At 41.9% G+C, this 19366-nt stretch overlaps 1 protein-coding gene across 3 annotated transcripts in view; it reads left to right on the top strand.

Annotated features, from left to right (window-relative positions):
• The window catches only part of nol4la (nucleolar protein 4-like a), a 53274-nt gene that overhangs the window by 10467 nt on the left and 23441 nt on the right, over positions 1-19366 (top strand). For all 3 annotated transcript variants that reach the window (XM_019865220.1, XM_019865217.1, XM_019865218.1), the window contains exons 2-4: positions 5364-5519; positions 9503-9614; positions 12400-12509. In XM_019865220.1, the coding sequence (XP_019720779.1) occupies positions 5364-5519; positions 9503-9614; positions 12400-12509 (378 nt within the window). The remainder of the gene's footprint in view (positions 1-5363; positions 5520-9502; positions 9615-12399; positions 12510-19366) is intronic.

Raw genomic sequence — 19366 nt, 5'->3', positions numbered from 1 at the left:
TTTCTTCAAGGAGAAGTAACAAGCAGCGAAAGCACATATTATACTTTAATTTTTAAACTTGAACTGAGTAAAAACTCTTAGTATGTGATTGCACAGTATATTATAAGTAATATTCACTTTGAGGCTCAGGCTGATACTCGGTGGTGTCTTAACTTTTCTACAAGTTCATCAATATTTGGGGTCAGGCTCTGAGCTGAGCAAATCCTCAACATTGAGTGAGGGTGTTCAGCAGTAAATCGACTTCTGTGTGATGTTTTGTTCAGCTTCATCAAAGAAAATAGTTGTTCACACACGTATGTGCTGCCAAACTTTCGACAACGTTTGAGCAGCCTGGATGCGCAGCAGGGCCACTGTGTCGGGGAGGAAACGGGCAAACTGCGCAGCACGCACTGCCGTATCTTTGCAGAAACACTGCAATTGTGTTTCTGCTAATGCTCACGTTTAAAAAGAGTTGCTTTTTTCGGGGTAAACTTCGTCACAAACTTTAAGTATACCGTTTTTAATGAAATCCCCTTCCCCCTCCATGTCCATGTTCTTGTTTTTGTTCGCGTGTTTCGTTTCATGATGTTGTCTCAGATTACACTATTTCAATCGCGCCACACTTTCTCCGCACAGAAGACACACAGGTTTTCCAGCTACGTCCATGAACATATACTTCGACACCCACCTTGTTTGAAACCCCCGGTTCTCAGTGTCCACCTTCCGTTTTGCCATTTTTGATGGGTATCTGAAAGCTAATGTCACTGTTATGGGAACGACTGCTTGACTAATAAATATTTAAATAAAGCGGCCGACTGCTTGGCGCGTCACCGTTGCATTGTGGGAAATGTAGTCTTGGTGTGTGTAAAAGATCTGCGGGCTCTCGGCTTGCTGCGGTCCGCGGGCCGGTTCTAATAATAAATCAATATCATCCCAGGGGCCACTGAAAACATTCTCGCGGGCCGGATTTGGCCCGCGGGCCGGCACTTTGACATAATGATTTAAATGGTTTCACAGTCATAACGGCACTCCGAGGGAAATCAACTGTCAATGTGGCCTGTGACAAATATGACTTTGACACCCCTGGCCTAATGCTGGCAGTTGGCAAGCCAGCGCATGAGCGTCACCAACTTAAATTGTCCTCCCATTGCAAGGAAACCAATGCGAACTGATGGAGGCAGGATACTGTGAAGTTTGCTGGCGCCATCTGGAGGTGTTGGGGAAGGTGTCTGAAGCGTACTCGTATCTGACTTTTTGTGCTGGTCACGCAAGTCAAAATATCGGCCTAGCGATGGCTCATACCTGGAAAGTCTGTTTCGCCCAGGCACTTATATCTCAAGGCACCACCATAAGATTGGGGAAGACCGCAAACTCCCCTCACCGCGAAACCCCTGGCATGGGATCTTTTTGCATGGCCGTCGAGCTCATTTTTGGCGGGCCACGTCTCGTCCAGCAGCTCTCGTGGCCTTCCTGCCTTTGTGACCCGGCTGCCTCCCGTCAAAAAACCCCACTTCCTCCATCCCCTCCTCCTGAACCGCCTGCCTGTGTGCAGGACTGCTCCTCTCTCGTCATCAGCGACTCGTGTGCTCTGCGTGTGTGTGCGCGCGCGTGCGTGAGACTGCCAGCGGGGGTGGGGGCGGCCGACTCAAACCCTCCAGTCTCCTAGCAACAGAGCGGTTTGTTGCGGGACAGGGAGCTGACGCGAGGATGGGGGCTGGTCGTACAGTGGCTGGGGAGGAGAGCAAAGTCCTGCGGGATTACAAAGAAAGAGCGAGAGCGCCAAGGAGGAAAGGAGCGTTGCGGCGTGTTCATGATGCCTTGTTGCCATTTAGGGATGCTGACATGTCTCCTTTGCTCTTTAAAACGCCCGGCCGCCGCTGATGAGGCCAAATAGCTGCGGCTCCATTCAACAGCTGTTCTCCTCCGAGATGCTTGCAGCTCTGCCGGCTCGACGTGTACTGTACTTGAACGCGCGTAGATCACACAAACAGGCACACTTGAAAGCAGGATGTGTTCAGGGGTGAATCTTTCACTCCCTGTTGACTCTCTTCAGGAAGCTTTTAGCTCGAGATGGCCTTCACTTGCTGGCGAGTCTGACGTCGTGGCTAACTGCGTTTTCTTACCTCCACACAACAGGTTGCAAATCAGTATTTTTTTTTCCTGGATGGGTGTTTATTACGCTCCAGAAAGAATAAAATTAGATTAGAGCTGCAGTTGGATTCTTTTTAGAATTGATTATTCCCGCAATCTATTTTGCATCACTTTATTGCATATAAAGTTGATTGCAAAATAATTCTTTTTTTTGGGCAGATTACTGTCATACTGTAATCCCTCCACAGGTGGTTGATAGAGGACCGGCGCTTGTCTACTTTCAATCTCTTTGTTGAACAATTGGTAACAAAACACACGCTGTCCTCAACTGATGGCGTCAGTGAACACCAGCGTGGCGAATGTTCAGTCTGTTGACAGCCAGTCAATTCGACGCTATCATTTGGAAACATTCATGTATTGGAATGAAATGGGCATTTTTTGTTTTCCATAAATGGATTATGATTCAGTTCCTGGTTTGATTTGTAACATCTGTCAGAAAATCTTGATCCTTTGTTTCCAAAGTAAAAGCAGACGTTTGCAAATATCTTATTGTGACTCAGTACAATGATAATTGCTCTGCGTTCATGAAGAACAGAAATGGAAGAATTCTTACTGTTGAGAGGGTGAAATGAGAGGGTTGAGACAAGAAAGTGAAGTAATGGCCATAAACAATGATCAAAATAGAGGTGTAACAATGCAGACAATCAACAGCTATTTTGATCAGTGATGTAAACATTCGATCAGTTGTTTGGAGATTTTGTGAAACTTCGAAATCCTCAGAATTTCACTGTCACTTAGAAATAGTGAATAAATGGAAGGCAATTATGATTGTTTTTAATCTGATTTGATTAGTCGTAAAAAAAAAAACTATACATTTATAGAATAAAAATGAATAGCAAGAAGCCTTTTTTTAATGATAAAGTGGTGAAAACAGTGCTGCGAAGGCCTTTATTTCATAGATATGCTTGTGTCCTTGCCAGCGAGTGCTACAAACATCCGTCTTGGAGAATTTCGGAGGAATTCAGCAGAGATGCAGCAGTGCTGTGGGTGCAATGCACACCCCACACTTGTATGAGATTATCTAAATCCAGCGTGAATGGACCTGACACCATTGTCCCAAGCAGCGGTAGCGCTGGTGATGTTGACACTGGGAAAGGGGCGATACGTTGTTGGGGGGTTGGGGTCGGGGGTGGGGGGGCTTACCGTGATGACACCTTGCTTGATTGCAGCTGCAATGATGAGGTGGAGGGTTGTTATTATTTCATTTATTAGCGTTACATTTAGCCCATGCTGACAGGGGAGAGTGGCTCGGAAGAGGCGGGGCGGGCCGGATTAAAACAAACCCGCTCTGTGAGCTGGTTTTAGTTGCCATGGCAACGATCATTACCTCGCACTTGGGAGAGCCAGAGCAAGAAGAGAGAAGGAAAGGGGGAGGGCAGCGGCGAGGCGTAAGAAAACAGTGCACGACCGTCCGTCCGGACGGGACCAAGAAATGTCACAAATCGGGATCAGCGCACAAATCTCAGGGAGGGAGGGACAACATGGTGCTCCCTTCAGGGCCATGGGACAACTTTTTTCTGGTTGGGATGCTCCTATTACAAGCAGAGATCATTCCCAATCTCCCGGAAGACAAAAATCATAATTCTTTAATTTCTCATCCAGGCCTTCTGTTAACTGCTACCCGGGATGCTGAAACGATTCCACGCAATGACAATTAGGAGCAACTCTGCAAACACGAGCAGCATGTGACGCGGTGGATGGAGACGGTTGTCCTGGCGATCCCACTTCCATGGTGCATCACGTGACCCTGTGCCCAGCACACCTGCCCGAGAGAAATCAGTGGCAGTTTCTATGGCGACAGGGTCAGCGGTGCAGGAGGCAGGACAGCTGCCAGAGGTGGTGGACGGTGGGAGGGACTGTTGGTCTTCAACGGGTTATTTTTAAACGGTGTGGAGATGAGATGTTTTGCGACCTCTCCGGCTGAAAGACTTGATACGACTGTCCCCACTTATGTGACCCATTGTGTGCGTTTGTGCCCTCGTCGTATTGGTTAGGGCCTGCTTTGGCTGGTGACCAGTCCAGGCTATGTTCCGCTTCCAACGTCAGCTGGGATCAGAGATGGACTGGTCATCTGCCATACAGGGAAGATGCCTGGAGGGCCGGCGTACTTTGGGGCCGATGCGGTGCCATTCAATGATTATTTCCCTGCATTTTACCCCAAGAGACCAGCTCACAATTTAGCGGGACCATCCCATTGATCCATTGACAATATAGACAGCAAACTGAACCAATCAACATCAGTGCCAGAGCTACGTGATTGCCAGGGGTGGTCAGGACCCACTGAATACAAATTTGATAAGAATCTGTCTTGAGGCAAGAATGTTTGATTCTTGCAGTTGATGTCCATTATAGTATATCCATTATTTTCACACAAGATTGCATTAATTTTCATGTAACCCTGACTGTGGATGCTATGACATACAATGACCTCTCAGTTACAGAGAGGATTGCAAACAAGTGTAGGTGCTTGTGTGTGTTGTGGGCTGGCCTGTCTAAGGCAAAATCCAGGGACTATTTTTTTTTTTTTGTACCAGTCCAGCCCTGGCTGCGCCTAATTAGAATGAGCAGCATTGAAAATGGATGGCTGTTAATCATTTTAATTTGATATCTGATAACTTAATTTTCACTGCTTACCAAGAATCATCACAGCTTCATTAGAAAACGGACATAAATTAAAAAACAAGCCGACGGCTCACTGATGTGTTGCTTTTTTGTGTAAAAGTGGGTAGTGCTAGATATAGCGCGCAGGGCGCAAAATCTCCTTGATGTGAGACCAAGACCTCCCTCTCGCTTGACACAACAAACAAAGAAGCAAAAAAGATCATCTCGATACTGACAAAGTGTGTCCGAGGTGAGTATTTTGAAATGGTGATGTGGCCAACAAGACTTGCTGTGGAAAATACTTGTTGCCGTCTGGGGAAAGTACTTTGATACATCTGGAAAGTCGTGTTTGTTTTGATTTACGGCCGTTTCCTTGTTTCTCACCCGGACCCATTTCAGGGCAAATCCACTTGCGAGACCTTCTTGATTTTTGGTGAGCAGCGAAAATAATGACATCCAAAAAATGGTAACGAGTTCTGAGAACTTCTCCCCAGGGGTTGGGATAACATACACGGGTGTGTATCCAACTGAAGGAATGATGGTACTCAGAAATGTTGAAAAGTTTGTTACTTTGCTGTCAATTACAATTATTACTTGCATGAAACTAATGTAGAGTTGTGTGTTTGTTTCAGTGTTCGGACGGCAATTCAGCCCAGGATAATTCGTCCCTGAAGCGTGTGGCTGTGGTGGAAGACTTCTTTGACATCATCTATGCCATGCATGTGGAGATTGGCGCCGACCCTGGCCGGGCCCCCAAACATGCAGGCCAGAAGAAGACCTACAAAGCGGTGAGTTATCACACTTTGGAGTTTCACCTATAAGCAGGAGCTCAGGTCCTGAAAGACGATGGCGGATGGGTTTTCTGAGCAGTTTGAGTGACATGCTGATGTGGGACAAGCCTTTGTTTGGCCGACTGTCAGCCAGTGCTTAAATTTCCAACAAGAAATTGTGTTGATTCATTCGCAACCGCATCCTCTTGTTCCACTGCTTCCACTGCAGTGGTGCCTTGAGATACGAGTGACTCGACTTGTGAGTTTTTCAAGATACAATCCTTCGTTGAGCTGATTTCTTTTTTCTTTTTTTTTTTTCTTTTTTTTTTTTTTAATGCCTTTGCTTTGACTTTCAAGCCTAATCTTGCGATACAGCCAATGTGTTGTGGCAGTGAACTCACCTCAACTCAGTTCACAACAAGCAACAGCTTAGCAAATATCCATCCATCCCTTTTCTGATCCGCTTTATCCTCACAAGGGTCAAGGGGCGTACTTGCGCCTATCCCAGCCGTCTTCGGGCAGTGGGCGGGGGACACCCTGAACCGGTTGCCAGCCAAGCGCAGGGCACACAGAGACGAAAAACCATCCACGCTCACACTCACACCTAGGGACAATTTGGAGTGTTCAATCAGCCTGCCATGCATGTTTTTGGGAGGAAACCGGAGTACCCGGAGAAAACCCACGCAAGCCCGGGGAGAACATGCAATTGAACCTTATACCACTGGACCACTGTGCCGCCCGCTTGGCAAATAGTGAGCATTTAATCAAAAAGGAGGCAAAGCGCTTACTTCAAGCTGTTTAATTGTATCATGTTTCAAGTTTCATTTAATTTGGGCACATCTAAACGTTTGGGTGCGTATCTGGCACCCCCAAATGCCTGTGCACAAAGGTGCTGGCCACCTGGGCGGGGGGCTGTTGAAGTCCACAATTAGCACGTCAATGCAGGTGGGCGATCAGAGGAGAGAGGGCTAGATTCGGTCACAAAGGGGGAATGAATAATTCGGGAATAGCGGTTGAACAACAAAAGACGATTTGAGAACACCCGTCGCGCCCAGGCGACATTGGCCGTCCGCAAAGTCTGCAACATGTTGATTCAATGTAGACCAGACAGAAAGGCGCCAATGTACCGGTGGTTCAAAGCTTAAACCCAGGTAACCAATCACTACCGAGGGGCCGGACCGGGGGTGCGGTATGCAAATATCGGGGGCAGTGTTTTCCTTGTATGTTACAATAAAAGTCTGAATTGGCAGGAAGGGAGCTTGAATGTAATCACGGAGCAACTAAACCGTCGTTCGCTCTCAGAGATCCGCTCCCGCCAATATTGAAGACAATTTTGCTGTGTGCCGAGTCATTTCTTTAACTTTGTCCGAGAAAATCTCTGATATGTCTCAACCAGCAAAGTTTACTTTCAAACAAAGAGAACGCCACATATATTTAAAACAACTGAACAACTGCCTGTTGAAAGGCCCCGTTAGCTTAATGCACAAGTGTAAAACTCAAGGCCAGGTGTGACCCGTGACATCATTTTATGTGGCATGTCAAGGAGAATCATGTATGTCGATTTCTGCAATTGTTAATTGACTTCCTGCCCATGTGAATCGTCCACCTTCAAAATAAAATACATGTTGTGCCCCGTAAAGAGGGTGTAGTTCTTTCATGATAATTTCTGACAGAATCACAAGGTAGGCGCACCAGAGCAGAGGTTGGCATCTGTAAAGCTGATTCAAAGATCATTTTCTGATTTTAAAAACAAGTGACATATTCAGCGCCAAGTAGATCCATTTCATGTGTTTTGTATAATTGTATTGTATAAATTTGTTGGAAGTTTTCAATTCAACTTAATGTTCACAATGTATGTTTCTTGCAAGATGTTTTCATTTTTAACAGCACTGACATACGAGATATCCCAGCATGACACATTTTTACATGGCTATGAGTCAGCACTGGTTCACAAAAATGTTGTTATTGACTTTAGAAATTAAGAAAATTTTTAAATCCAATATTTTCAGCCCCTCCCCCCTAAAAAAAAGACCACATGTGGTTGGCCCTGATTTCCAATCACATGAAGGGATCGGGACAAGGCAAGTTCTTCCTATGATAAAATGATGAGCGGCTCAACATGTGAACCACCTTTCTTTTTCAAGAACATCATTTATTGATTTATTTTTGCACTGGCAACGCAATGTATAATTTTTAGCATCAATAGTTTCCAAGGGAACAAAACCAACTTTGCCAGATGTGTCACATGACCACTGCCTTGAGAACAAAAAACAATCTGACCTCAAGCCCACAAACGCCATCGTGTGGCTTCTGATGCCCGGACTGAGTGTGGAATAAGACAAAAATAAGCTTCTTTGTGTTTTTGTGTCCGTGTTGGACAGTTTTGCAGGACTTTGGTAAACCTCCCTCCCTTCCCCCTTCCCCCGAGGAACCCCCCTACCCCCCCAAAAATGAAACCAATTTCTACTTGTGCCCCTGCCCTGTAGAGAGGTCCTGTCACGTCTCATAGTGTGTCCCCTTTTGAGGAGGCAGCATCAGTGGGGCAGGGCATAATATGGAACTGTCACTGTGGCCTTCTGGGACGAGCACGCTCCTCTGGGTGGCCTTTCCCTCTCAGCTGCCTCAAGGGGCCGTGATGTGTGTGTGAGTGCGCGCGCGTGTGCGTGTGTGTGTGTGTGTGTGTGTGTGTGTGCGTGTGTGTGGGGGGTGGGGTGGGGCCAAAGGGGATGGGGAGCAGTGGCAGCAGTGGTGGGCCCGGTGGGGGGGGGCACCCCTGCTGTCTCTCCGTGGTCTCGTGAAGGTCGCATTTTCCAGGGAAACGCCAGAGGGGACAAGGAGGGGAGGTTGGCGCTGGAGAGCGGGGGTGTGTGTGGTGGAGGGGTTGGGGGCGGGGGTGAGGCTGAGCATGACACCAACACCAAGGTGGAGATTTATGGTTAAACACCCTATAAAGTCAATTCCGAGATTTGTTTCTGAATACATTATTCATGTTTGAAGATCAGTGATAATGTTTGAAGATCATTGCTGAAAAGTTACAAAGACTGCAAGAGTGTTGAGCCCTCCAGCGCACCAAGGGCATTTTCTTTTGCACGCCCCCGGCGCGCCTGGCTATTTGGTGACTGCAAGTAGACTAAACTTTAGAACAGCCGGAAGCAGGTCGAAGTTGCGGTGCAGGTGGTGTAACACGATTTCATTGCATTTGATTGAGGTGCAGGCAGACAGATTCTGTGCTCCGTAGATGTGTGTGGTAGATGCTATCATAGTCCATTCGTAAATACGACAGCATGCATCAAACGAATCATTGTGGAAATCAATTCAGTGAACTTATTATTGTTATTATCAAGTTCAATATATTTTTATAAGCACCCAAGTCCAGTGGGATGTATTCCAACACTGGCTTTAAGCGTATATAATCTGGCGACACCCACATGTAGTTATGTGTCGACACAAAAAAAGGTGCTCGTCGAAGAAGCATCCTTTTTTCCAGGAGATTGAAGTGGTATTTAATTGACAGTTGACAATTCACTGGGGTGTGGTTCCAGCCGATATAACGGCTTGATTTTTCATTATTTTGAAGCCCCATTTTATATACTGCCGATTTTTAATCATTCCAATTTGGGAGGGTTGTAACAGCACTTTTCTCTGTGGTTTGGCCAATTTATAACACGTTTTTATTTTCACTTTCCAGGGACTCTTTGGTTCCCATTAAGAGCCAACCTACCATTGTGTCACTCACTAGTGCATTCCCATGGAAAGTTATCAATTTTGAAAATTCCTGGAATTTTGCAACTCTAAACAGAGCAAAAATATGGATCAGGGCTGCAACTAGACTGAGGCTTTCTGCCGGCACGAAAGAGAGAGTGAGACGATCACCTGGAGGGATAATCACGCCACATGGCAACAACACTGATGTCGCATTTTGACACACACACACGCAAAAAAAACCCCAACCTGTACTGACACACATTTGATGCCATTTTCATGTCCATCCTCTGCCACAGATAGCGGAGACCTACGCCTTCCTGCCTCGAGAGGCGGTCACTCGCTTCCTAATGAGCTGCGGCGAGTGTCAGAAGAGGATGCACATCAACCCCAGCACCGCAGAGTTCAAAGGTAACACAACCTGTGCATGGCCTGCTCACTCGGGAGACATCATTAACTGATGGGCTATTTTCAAAATCAACCTTTAAGGGCGCATGCGGCTCCCATAATTCCGCCAGCAGAGAGCACTCCAATAGTTTCAACATAATTACTTTTTAAATTTTTTACACCTCAAAACATATACTTAGTTCTCCAAGTAGCACCATTATGACCACCATTCAAACACAGCAAGAGCCTATAATTCCTAAAAGTTATCTTTAATATTATTATAAGTCTCTGTAACTGTATGCACAGTATGAACATCATCTTTGAACTTACTCCTGTAAATCTAGGGAAATATTAAAAATGAAATTAAATAGAAGTGTAAATGTTTCAAGAATAAATTGGTAATATAGATTAAATGCTGATTTGTTGTGCTTAAAGTTGAAACACAATTAAACTAGATTTTACTTTAGAAAGTTGAAGCCACTGTAACATTATGCACAGTACAAGCATTACCTTTGAAAAAAACCAAAAAAACAAACAAACAAAAAAACTTAATGATTCAATTAAGAATTATTGAACATAAAAGTTATACAGAAAAATAAATGAATGACAATAAACACATTAAAAACATGAAATGCAGATTTTATTTTACTTGAAAATGAAATACTGTACATTGAACTGGAAAAAAACCCACACAAACAAACACATATAACACAGAAATGTTTAAGCCATTTTAAAATTATGCACAGTATAAACATGCTTAAATATAGAATTTCTTTTATTTAAACTACTTAAATAATAATTAAATGTAAAAGTATTCGACCGATCAGTTAAATAGAAATTTAACTCCTTGAAAATGAACATATCACATAAATTGAATGGAATATATTGTTCCTAAAAATTTAATTCAACTGAACTGAATTGAAATGTATATAGAAATGTAGTATATTGAAAAAAAGGACCATTTTCTACCGCATGAACATGAACACCAATTAAATGAAGGAAAATTTTAAAAAAACAACACAATGATTAAAATAAAACAACTGTACTACACATAAAAAGTTACAAATACTGTATATCAATTATACCAATACAAAATTTTGAAAACAAACAGTTAAAAGGCCTAAATGCAGCTCTCCCGTACTAGTTAAATGCAACAGAACTTTGCCTAGCAAATGGACTATGTTGGATTTTTTTAAGATGCTGTAAAATTAGGCATGGTTTGAACATTCACGCTGTGTTTAATAGTAGAAATAAACTATGGCACTTAAATTATGATGAAAACAACATTATTGCACATTAAGTTCCATATTTTTAGCCGACGGCAAAGTTTGAAAGCAAAAAAAAAAATCATCAATCAAAAATATGAATATTTCAAAATGTGTTGTACTTAAACATTTAACAAATGTATTGCAGTAGATTTTTTTAAAAAGTTGGAGCAAATAACATGATGCACATTTTGAATACTTAATTTTTTTTTGTGAACGGAGTACAGTACTTTGTTCTTCGACGTGAATCGTTTGTCTACTTGGGGCTTGGAATTAGCTGGTGACCAGTCCAGGGAATACTCAGCCTCATGCTTCAAATCAGCTGGGATAGGCTCCAACTCACCCCGAAGAAGGGAAACGCTGTCGAAAATGGATGGATGCAACATGATGTAACAAAAGACTCAAGAGGCTCAGGAGCAGCAATTATGATGGCAGACTCCCCCGAGTGGACAACTGGGGGACTGCAGACACGTTGTTCCTCTTGAGGCATCTGAAGGGAGATACGACTTCTATTTGGTCACAGAATTACCAAAAGAGGCGGCCCGGTGGTCTGGTGGTTCCTGTGTCGACCTCACAGTGCAGAGGTACCGGGTTCAATTCCAGCTCTGGCCTCCCAGTGTGAAGTTTGCATGTTCTCCCCGGGCCTGCTGGGTTTTCCCTGGGTACTCTGATTAACTCCCACATTCCAAAAAACATGCATGGCAGGCTGATTGAACACTCTAAATTGTCCCGAGGTGTGAGTGTGAGCGTGGATGGTTGTTCGTCTCTGTGTGCCCTGCGATTGGCTGGCAACCGGTTCAGGGTGTCCCCCCCCTACTGCCCGAAGACAGCTGGGATAGGCTCCAGCACCCCCCACGACCCTTGTGAGGATAAAGCGGATCGGAAAATGAATGAATGAATGAAATACTAAAAGAACGTCATGTCATTGTTAAAAACAACAACAAAAGACAAACACACAAGAAAACATACACCTCTGTACCAAACAATAGTCTCCTTTATTCTTCGACGATACAAAAGAGAATAAATATCACGTTAAAAAGATGACAAAAAAAAAAGAAAAAGACCATGGCTGTATTGATCGATACGTGAATCACTCAAACGAGTTCCCCACAGTGTCAATTTGAGTTCACTTGAAAAGGAATATCATTAAGATAATCTTACAATGTTTTTTACAATGTTTTATATTCACAAATGTAAATTTTCAAACACAAAGCCCATTTTTGTGTGTTGTTGAGAGAGTTGTATCTATATTTGTATCTGGTTTTATAAATAAAGGAGCTATTTAAACTTTGACATTATGTTCCCATATTAATATTTCCAATGTTCCTTGGTTTTTATTTTGGCATCTTTTATGTATTTATTAATTATTGTATGTATTCTTTCCTTCTTCGTTTTCGTTAAATGTGCTGTCTGATTTGTATTGGTTTTCTCTCATGTGCTGCTTCTGTAAGTAATGTACAAGAATCCGAGAATTCAGCTTTCAGACATGTATATTTACTGTAGTCTTGACTGATTGATTTCTTTCTTTTTTTTTTTTTTATTAGAAAATGACCGTCCAACCTCTCTGGTCCCTGACCAGATTGACTACAATATGCCCCTGACTGCCACCTACCTGAAGCAAATGAAACTGCAGTGCATGACTGCCACTGAGAGGGTAAGTCTCCACATTTTTTCAAAGCATGTCAAAAATATGCATGGGAGATTTCCAAACGGTAAGTTAAAAATGAAAAGGTGGAAGCAAAGCTGATAAAGTTAGGCCCTTCCATGGTACATAAGAAACGGTTTTATTTGTTGACAACCCAATATTTGATAAATTCTGGTCAGGAGGATGCAGATTTTGCTAATTCAATTCCATGTATATGGATGGATGGATTTCAATCATGTATGTATGGCATACATACATGATTTAAATCAAACCAAGTTAAAAACACAGATTTTCATTATTTGCATGAGAATCATGGGAGCTAATTTCCCAGTTTTGTTCCTTTTTATTCAAATGGGATGTAACTTTAGTGTTTTTCTGACATGCGTTTGTTGGCATTGGTTGTTCTGCCTCGTGGAACAATTGCATCTTTTCACTTAAAATGTCACTTAATATTCTCTGGCATTTCATTATAAAAATGTTTAAAAAATTATATTTTTTCTTCCCCAAATTTCGTAACGGCAATTTAGATATGGAAGGAATACAGTAAACATACTCTACAGTGTGAATCTGACTTAAATCCTATACCCAGCAGCTCTCATTGTCCACTCTTTTCTTACATGGGCTATTCTTTTAAAAGTGGAGGAAATTTTGTGTCACCCCATGAAATTTCAAACAATCCATGTCCAAAATCCAGGAGCATGCACTTGTTGTGTAAATTTTAATCATGCAGAGACAGAGTATAACTGTCGCTTTAGTAAAAGTGATTCCTAACAGAAAATAGCTCTTGAGAACCTCTTGAGAACAAGGTTACATACCAAATATAAGAAATGGGTTTTAAATTATCCTTTTTTTTTAAATATGGTTTTATTTTTGTGATAATGTGAAAACATTCCCTTCATCACAGACACATTTGAAATCTTGCTCGTGATGCTCAAGTTGTCTCTCAAACCACGTGCAACCTGCTTACAAAAACTTTTCTCTAGCCATCTGGAGGAGGAGGAAAAAAGTGAGCTACATGACTCAGCAGAAAGGATACGATGCAAGTCCTCTCTTCTGTTTTTCATGTTTTCTGCCGTAATGTAGCACCACTCAGATTCAGATTATTCTTTGTTAAATCTTCATTATATTACGTATTAAAAAAGAGCAAAAAATCGTTGCTCTAGTTCCCCCTCGACTTGCAGCATACTCAACAATGCACAATATACAACAAATGCACTAAAGCACAATTAAAACTCAGCTCTAAATTTTAAAAGCAAATGGGTGTTTGGATCTGAAAAAGGCATGAATATTTTATGTTATAATCTTTTTTTTTTTTTTTTTTTTTAATAACCAAAATTGATTCTTGACCAATTAGCACAACAGCTAACACAGCTAGCATGTACGCTTGAGCAACAATTCTTAAAATTAGCACTGATTTGCAATCGTTTAGCTGCAATTGGAGTACTGTAGTATCAAAATTAAATGAGTATTCAAATATAATTTAACTTTCTTAATTAAACTGTAATGCAATATTTTGAAATATATGTTTTTTCAGGTGTTCAAGTTTCCTTAATCTATGTCATGTAATTGAATAAAATAGTAAAAAAGTTGCATTATGTTGATTACATTCTGTCCAGATCTTAACACTTTATATCAGATCTAAATGCTTTGCTTGTTGGATTAGCACATCTGCCTCACTGTGCAGAGGTGCAGGGTTCGATTCCGGCCCCGGCCGTTCTGTGTGGAGTCTCCCCGTGCCTGCGTGGGTTTTTTCTCCGGGTACTCCAGTTTCCTCCCACCTTCCAAAAACATGCTTGGCGGGTTAATGGAACACTCTAAATTGTCCCGTTGTGTGATGTGAGCACGAACGGTTGTTCGTCTATGTGTGCCCTGCAATTGGATGGCACCCAATTCAGGGTGTACCCCTCTTACTGCCCGAAGACAGCTGGGATAGGCTCCAGCACGCCCCGCGACCTTCGTGAAGATAAGCAGATAAAATGTATGGATGGATGATAGTTGTGTACTTGACTTTATGTACGTGTCTCTTTTGTGCAGTTGTTATTTGAGTTATTAGAGTTCATTTCTGATAATATGAAATGACAGATAAAATATATCAAAGTGTTGATGGTTGAAGCAATTGATAAAACGAATTATCACCTGTTCTTTTTTATGGAAGCATAACAAAATAACTAAAAACAACTGGCCCGTTTCCCAGAAACTGGTGCCAAAATTCCCCCACCGTGAACCGGGATTAAGTTTGTGGGCGTGACGTAACGTGCGAGACCCCTCCCACGTGAGGGAGGCTGTGACAGAAAGACGCCTCCATCCGTCCTTCCCACCCCTCCTCGTCCTCCCAATACGCCTGCCTTTCTATCAGCAAAGTGCAGGGAGCGGCACTCGCGAACGATGTGCGTTTTGGGGGAATCGGGAGCCAGGCTGGGACTCGCCGGTGAGTACCAAAAAATAAACCAAACAAACAAAAAAAAAAACCACACTAAAGAACGGTGAAACGCGCGTTGTGCTCAGTGCTGGTCGCGGCGTGTTCAATAATAATTCAGCATCTTCATCACCAGCAGCAGCGAAGGAGACTACAAGGCCGTCACTTGGGGGCTTCGCGAAAGCTTCAAGTGTGCTTAGTTCACATTACTTGACAGCAACAACATAGTGGTGGAGCTGCACTTTGCTTTGAAAGGAGCACCACGCTTGATCCTCCACAATAGGAGCAAGCGACTGCCCTCTGTGACACGGAATCAGCAGCTCCTCTTGCTAATCACAACAAACTACAGCTCCGCGCGCGTGTGTGTGTGTGCGTGTGTGTGCGTGTGTGTGTGCGCGTGTGTGCGTGCGTGTCTTTGTGTTTGTGTTTGTGTGTGTGTGTGTGTGTGTGTGTGTGTGTGTGTGTGTGTGTGTGTGTGTGTGTGCGTGCGCGTGCGAGTGTGTTTGAGAGAAAAAGATTTCTCTGTGTGGCAACTTCATTCAAGCAAGCCAGTATTGGAAATATCACAAAGACGGATTCCCTCCTTATCTTGCTTAAATCGATTATTATTCATGCTGACTTTTTACTTTTACTCCCTACATTCGAAAACTGTTACGTGTACTTTGATTCATAATATGTCATGTGCACAGTAAAAACCACAGCTGTAGCACTGGGCAATTTACTATCCTTTGCTTGTCTCCATCCACTGAGACACGCAACGTAAGAGATGAAAAAAAGCTGTTTTCAATCATGAAAGTTAAATACAGAAAAAGGGCGGTGCTATATGCAGTTTTTCATAGGAAGAATTTATTTTTGAATTTGTCAAATTTAAAAAAAGGACCGTGTATTCGTGTAATAATTGTCAAGCTCGTGCAGGGGTGTCAAACTGATTTTCATCGCTGACCACATTGTAGTTCCGGTTTTCGTCACAGGTTCACTATGACTGTAAAATCGCAGGCATGTTTGTTTGTCTCCTCATATTATTACATGTACACGGCAAATTGATGGATAACTAGTTTTAAAATCAGAAGTCAAGGATGATAGTTTGTTAAACAGCAACTTTTGAAACATTGCAAGTTGGAGGCACTGCACAGTGTAAACATTCAAATGAGCAGGATTACAAAAAAAAATATTGCAGTGTGGTTCACAGATTCTGAAGCCATTTTCATTTTTTTTTAATTGAAAATATGTACAGTACAAGTAACAAAGGCAGTGTTTCCAATTCGTTCAGGAATAACATTAACAGCAATATCAAGATAGTACGATAAGCAAAAAAAGAAAAGGTGAAAAAAATACAACAAAGGGCGGAAAAAGCTCCAAATGAAAATCAGCATTTGAAAACCTATATGAATAATTATTCATCAAAGCTTCGCCTACTTTATTTGTGATTCATTTATGACTTGACGATGATGCTGCAGTTGCTGTTTTGGTCTGTCAGAAAATCATCAAAAATGTTGGTTGTTTTCCCAAAGTCAAAGCAGAGGCTTGCAATTGTCTTATTTTTATAATCAGCCTGCTTTCTTGGAGGACGACTCGAATCGAAGAAGATTTCCTGTAGAGAGGCTGAAATCGAAGGATTTGGACTATTTAAGTGAAACAAGCTCGCTGAACGACTGTTTGATGATCAAAATAGTTGTCGATCAATCGATTAATTGTTGCTCTACTTGTAAGTACGAGCACTGTGCAAAAAAGGGGAACTGTTTTGTGTGCAGAGAAGTTTTTGCTCTATTGTGCCAAGTTATCACACTGGGTTTTGTGTGCAATTGACTGCAAAAAATCAGTTTTACTTTTGTGCTTATAGTGCATTTCAGAGAAGAGCTAATTTATTTATTTATTATTCATGGAATTGAGTTGAATCAGTTCAGCTCCTGCTACTTTTGACCATTTTTTAAAAAATGCAAGTATCTGCATTAGGTTCTGACTGTGAGTCATTTTCAACTAAAGTACACGTGAGAAAAGAGTGGGAGGCATAGAAATATTGACACGTGCGGGAAAGTCACATTTCTGTTTTACGTCACAATCAGAGATGTCCAGTGACATTCGCCGTCATTCGCAGGGGCCAAGTTCAATGGTGTGAAGGAGGTCAAAGGTCAGCACGGGCTGAGAATAGTTGGCAAGATTATGTTGGGTGCTCCTCTGCTAATCCTCTGCACTCGACTTTATCCGTGTTGGTGTTAGCCTACAAGCATTTTGCCAGTCTATGCCGAGCAATTCCAAATGAAAGCAATCAATAAATCAAGAGCTAATTCCTTATCAAATTAATTGACAACTATTTTGATGATAATAATGGTGGAAGCAAAGCTTAAAATTGTCCAAAACTGTCCAAAACCTCAGAAATTTAGCCTCTCATCTATAGGGTAGGCCATTGTTTGAATTTAGACGACTTCGATTCTGATTCAGGTTTCTTGTTTCGATTCAGGTTCTTAATGATTCTCAACTATTATATACAGTCAAACCTCGGTTTTCAAACGTCTCTGTTATCGACCAAATTGGATTTCGACCAGAAAATTCGAGATATTTACGCCTCGGATTACGACTGAAACCCGGTTTTCGACCAAACTGAGCAAACCTGAATACGCCACTCGACTCCTCTCGGCATCCTTACACGAGGAAGTGACGCTTCCTTGTGTAACGTTCATTGTGAGCAGACGTGCTTGTTTTTTTGAAATACAAATCTGACAGTTCTTTTGTTATTTCTGCATAGTGAATTAGCCCCTACTCATGGGCTAATGAAATAGTTTCGGATTTCGAACAAATCGCTTTTCAAACAGCCTTCTGGAATGGATTATGGTCGAAAACCGAGCTATGACTCTATAGATATATATATATATATATCATGTGATCATCAGTGATAATTTCCCCCCAAAATTGATATTTCACAAATGTTGCCAGGTTATGCAAAGTTATGAACGAAATTGTAATATTATATTGCTCTTAGGCATTACGTTGACAATCTGCAAAAGCAGGAAAGCAATGCAATGCCATTTGATCAAACATTGTAAAGGCCACAGTAAGAATGAAGAATAGCCTCATTGTCATCATAAGCAACTTGGACAGCCAAATTGCAACTTTCAACGAATAGCAGCAATATAACCATGCTGGGAGATATTTTAGTCAGTAAAGTGCAGAGCTCCCCGAGCAGGCGAGATTCTCAATTTGTGCAGGCTGATTCTCAACCTAGCAGTTTTGTAATAAGATAAATAAGATGGTATTTGGCAGGTGGAAGCAGAAAAGAGCGATCATCTTGTCCTCCCTTCTCTTTGAACAGGCCAATTTGAACAAAGGATTAAGTGTCCGCCATTAATCATCGGCTAATCTTTGTAGATTTAGGCAAGTGCTTCCCAAAAGTAAACTCAGCTGTAATTTAATCAGTGAGTGTCATCATGGTTGAAATGGAGAGTCTACAGATAACGCTTTGTACAATTGCGCTGTGCAAAAATAGATTGCGTGTATTGTAAGCGGACCAAAAAAAGATTTGAGTGCATATTTCAAGCCTTTTATTCAGGCCCAAAAAAGAGAAGGTTTAAAAAAAAAAAAAAAAAAAAAACTGCTGTAAAGCAGCCATTTTAGGGTCATTTGGTATTTTTCAGCACTCAAATTTCATCATTGCATACGACTCTTCTTTCTTTCGGTGTTTTAATTCTTCCATTTAAATTCATTATAATGGAAGTAAAGACGGTATTTGATGTATTATTAGTACAGTCCAGTTCACTGTACAGGTATTCACAAGCTCATGTTGACTTGGAATTAATTACTGTTTTAAGTCTCAAACAACAGATTTACTCCTCTGTATGTTGTCTAGGAAGGTCACAATAACAATAATAAGGAAACTTTAATTCACATGTGCAGCGTAAAGCAGCAGTCTTACTTCTCAATTGTATTTAGTGCCGTTTGAGCGAGGCTGGACACAAAGTAAAAAGCATCCATGAGACACTGGGAGTCGGAAAGACGCAAATCTACGAAACTTTAAAAAACAAGGCATCGATTCAACTCCTGATGATAAGCCACCATCCAGTGAGGAAGCAATGCAAATGGCAACAAATCCATCAGTATGCACAAGAATTACCAGACATCGGTGATCAACGGGACAGTTACTTGCAACTAGCAACAAAACTGTATGACACGCAGGCAAACATTGTCATAAACCAAAGAATGCATCCCACCAAACAATCCAAAATAGACACACTTTTTTTCCCAAGACAGAAAAAAAACAAACATTAAAATACTGTCCGTATTTTACTGTTATGATTTTTTTTTGGATACACCTGTATTGCAGTTTTTGTTATATAAAGTTTTTGGACAGTATATTTTTGTATTTTATTGATTGTGTTGTTACACGTGCATTTTTGTCAACATACTTGCAGGTTCATAAAGGACATGTACCATGCTCATTTCCCAAATGAGGAATTTC

This window comes from Hippocampus comes, unplaced genomic scaffold (genome assembly GCF_001891065.2).
Source record: "Hippocampus comes isolate QL1 unplaced genomic scaffold, H_comes_QL1_v1.1 scaffold124, whole genome shotgun sequence".
Classification (NCBI taxonomy): Eukaryota; Metazoa; Chordata; class Actinopteri; order Syngnathiformes; family Syngnathidae; genus Hippocampus; species Hippocampus comes.
Note: the sequence above shows the minus strand (reverse complement) of the source record. Positions and strands in the feature narration are given on the sequence as shown.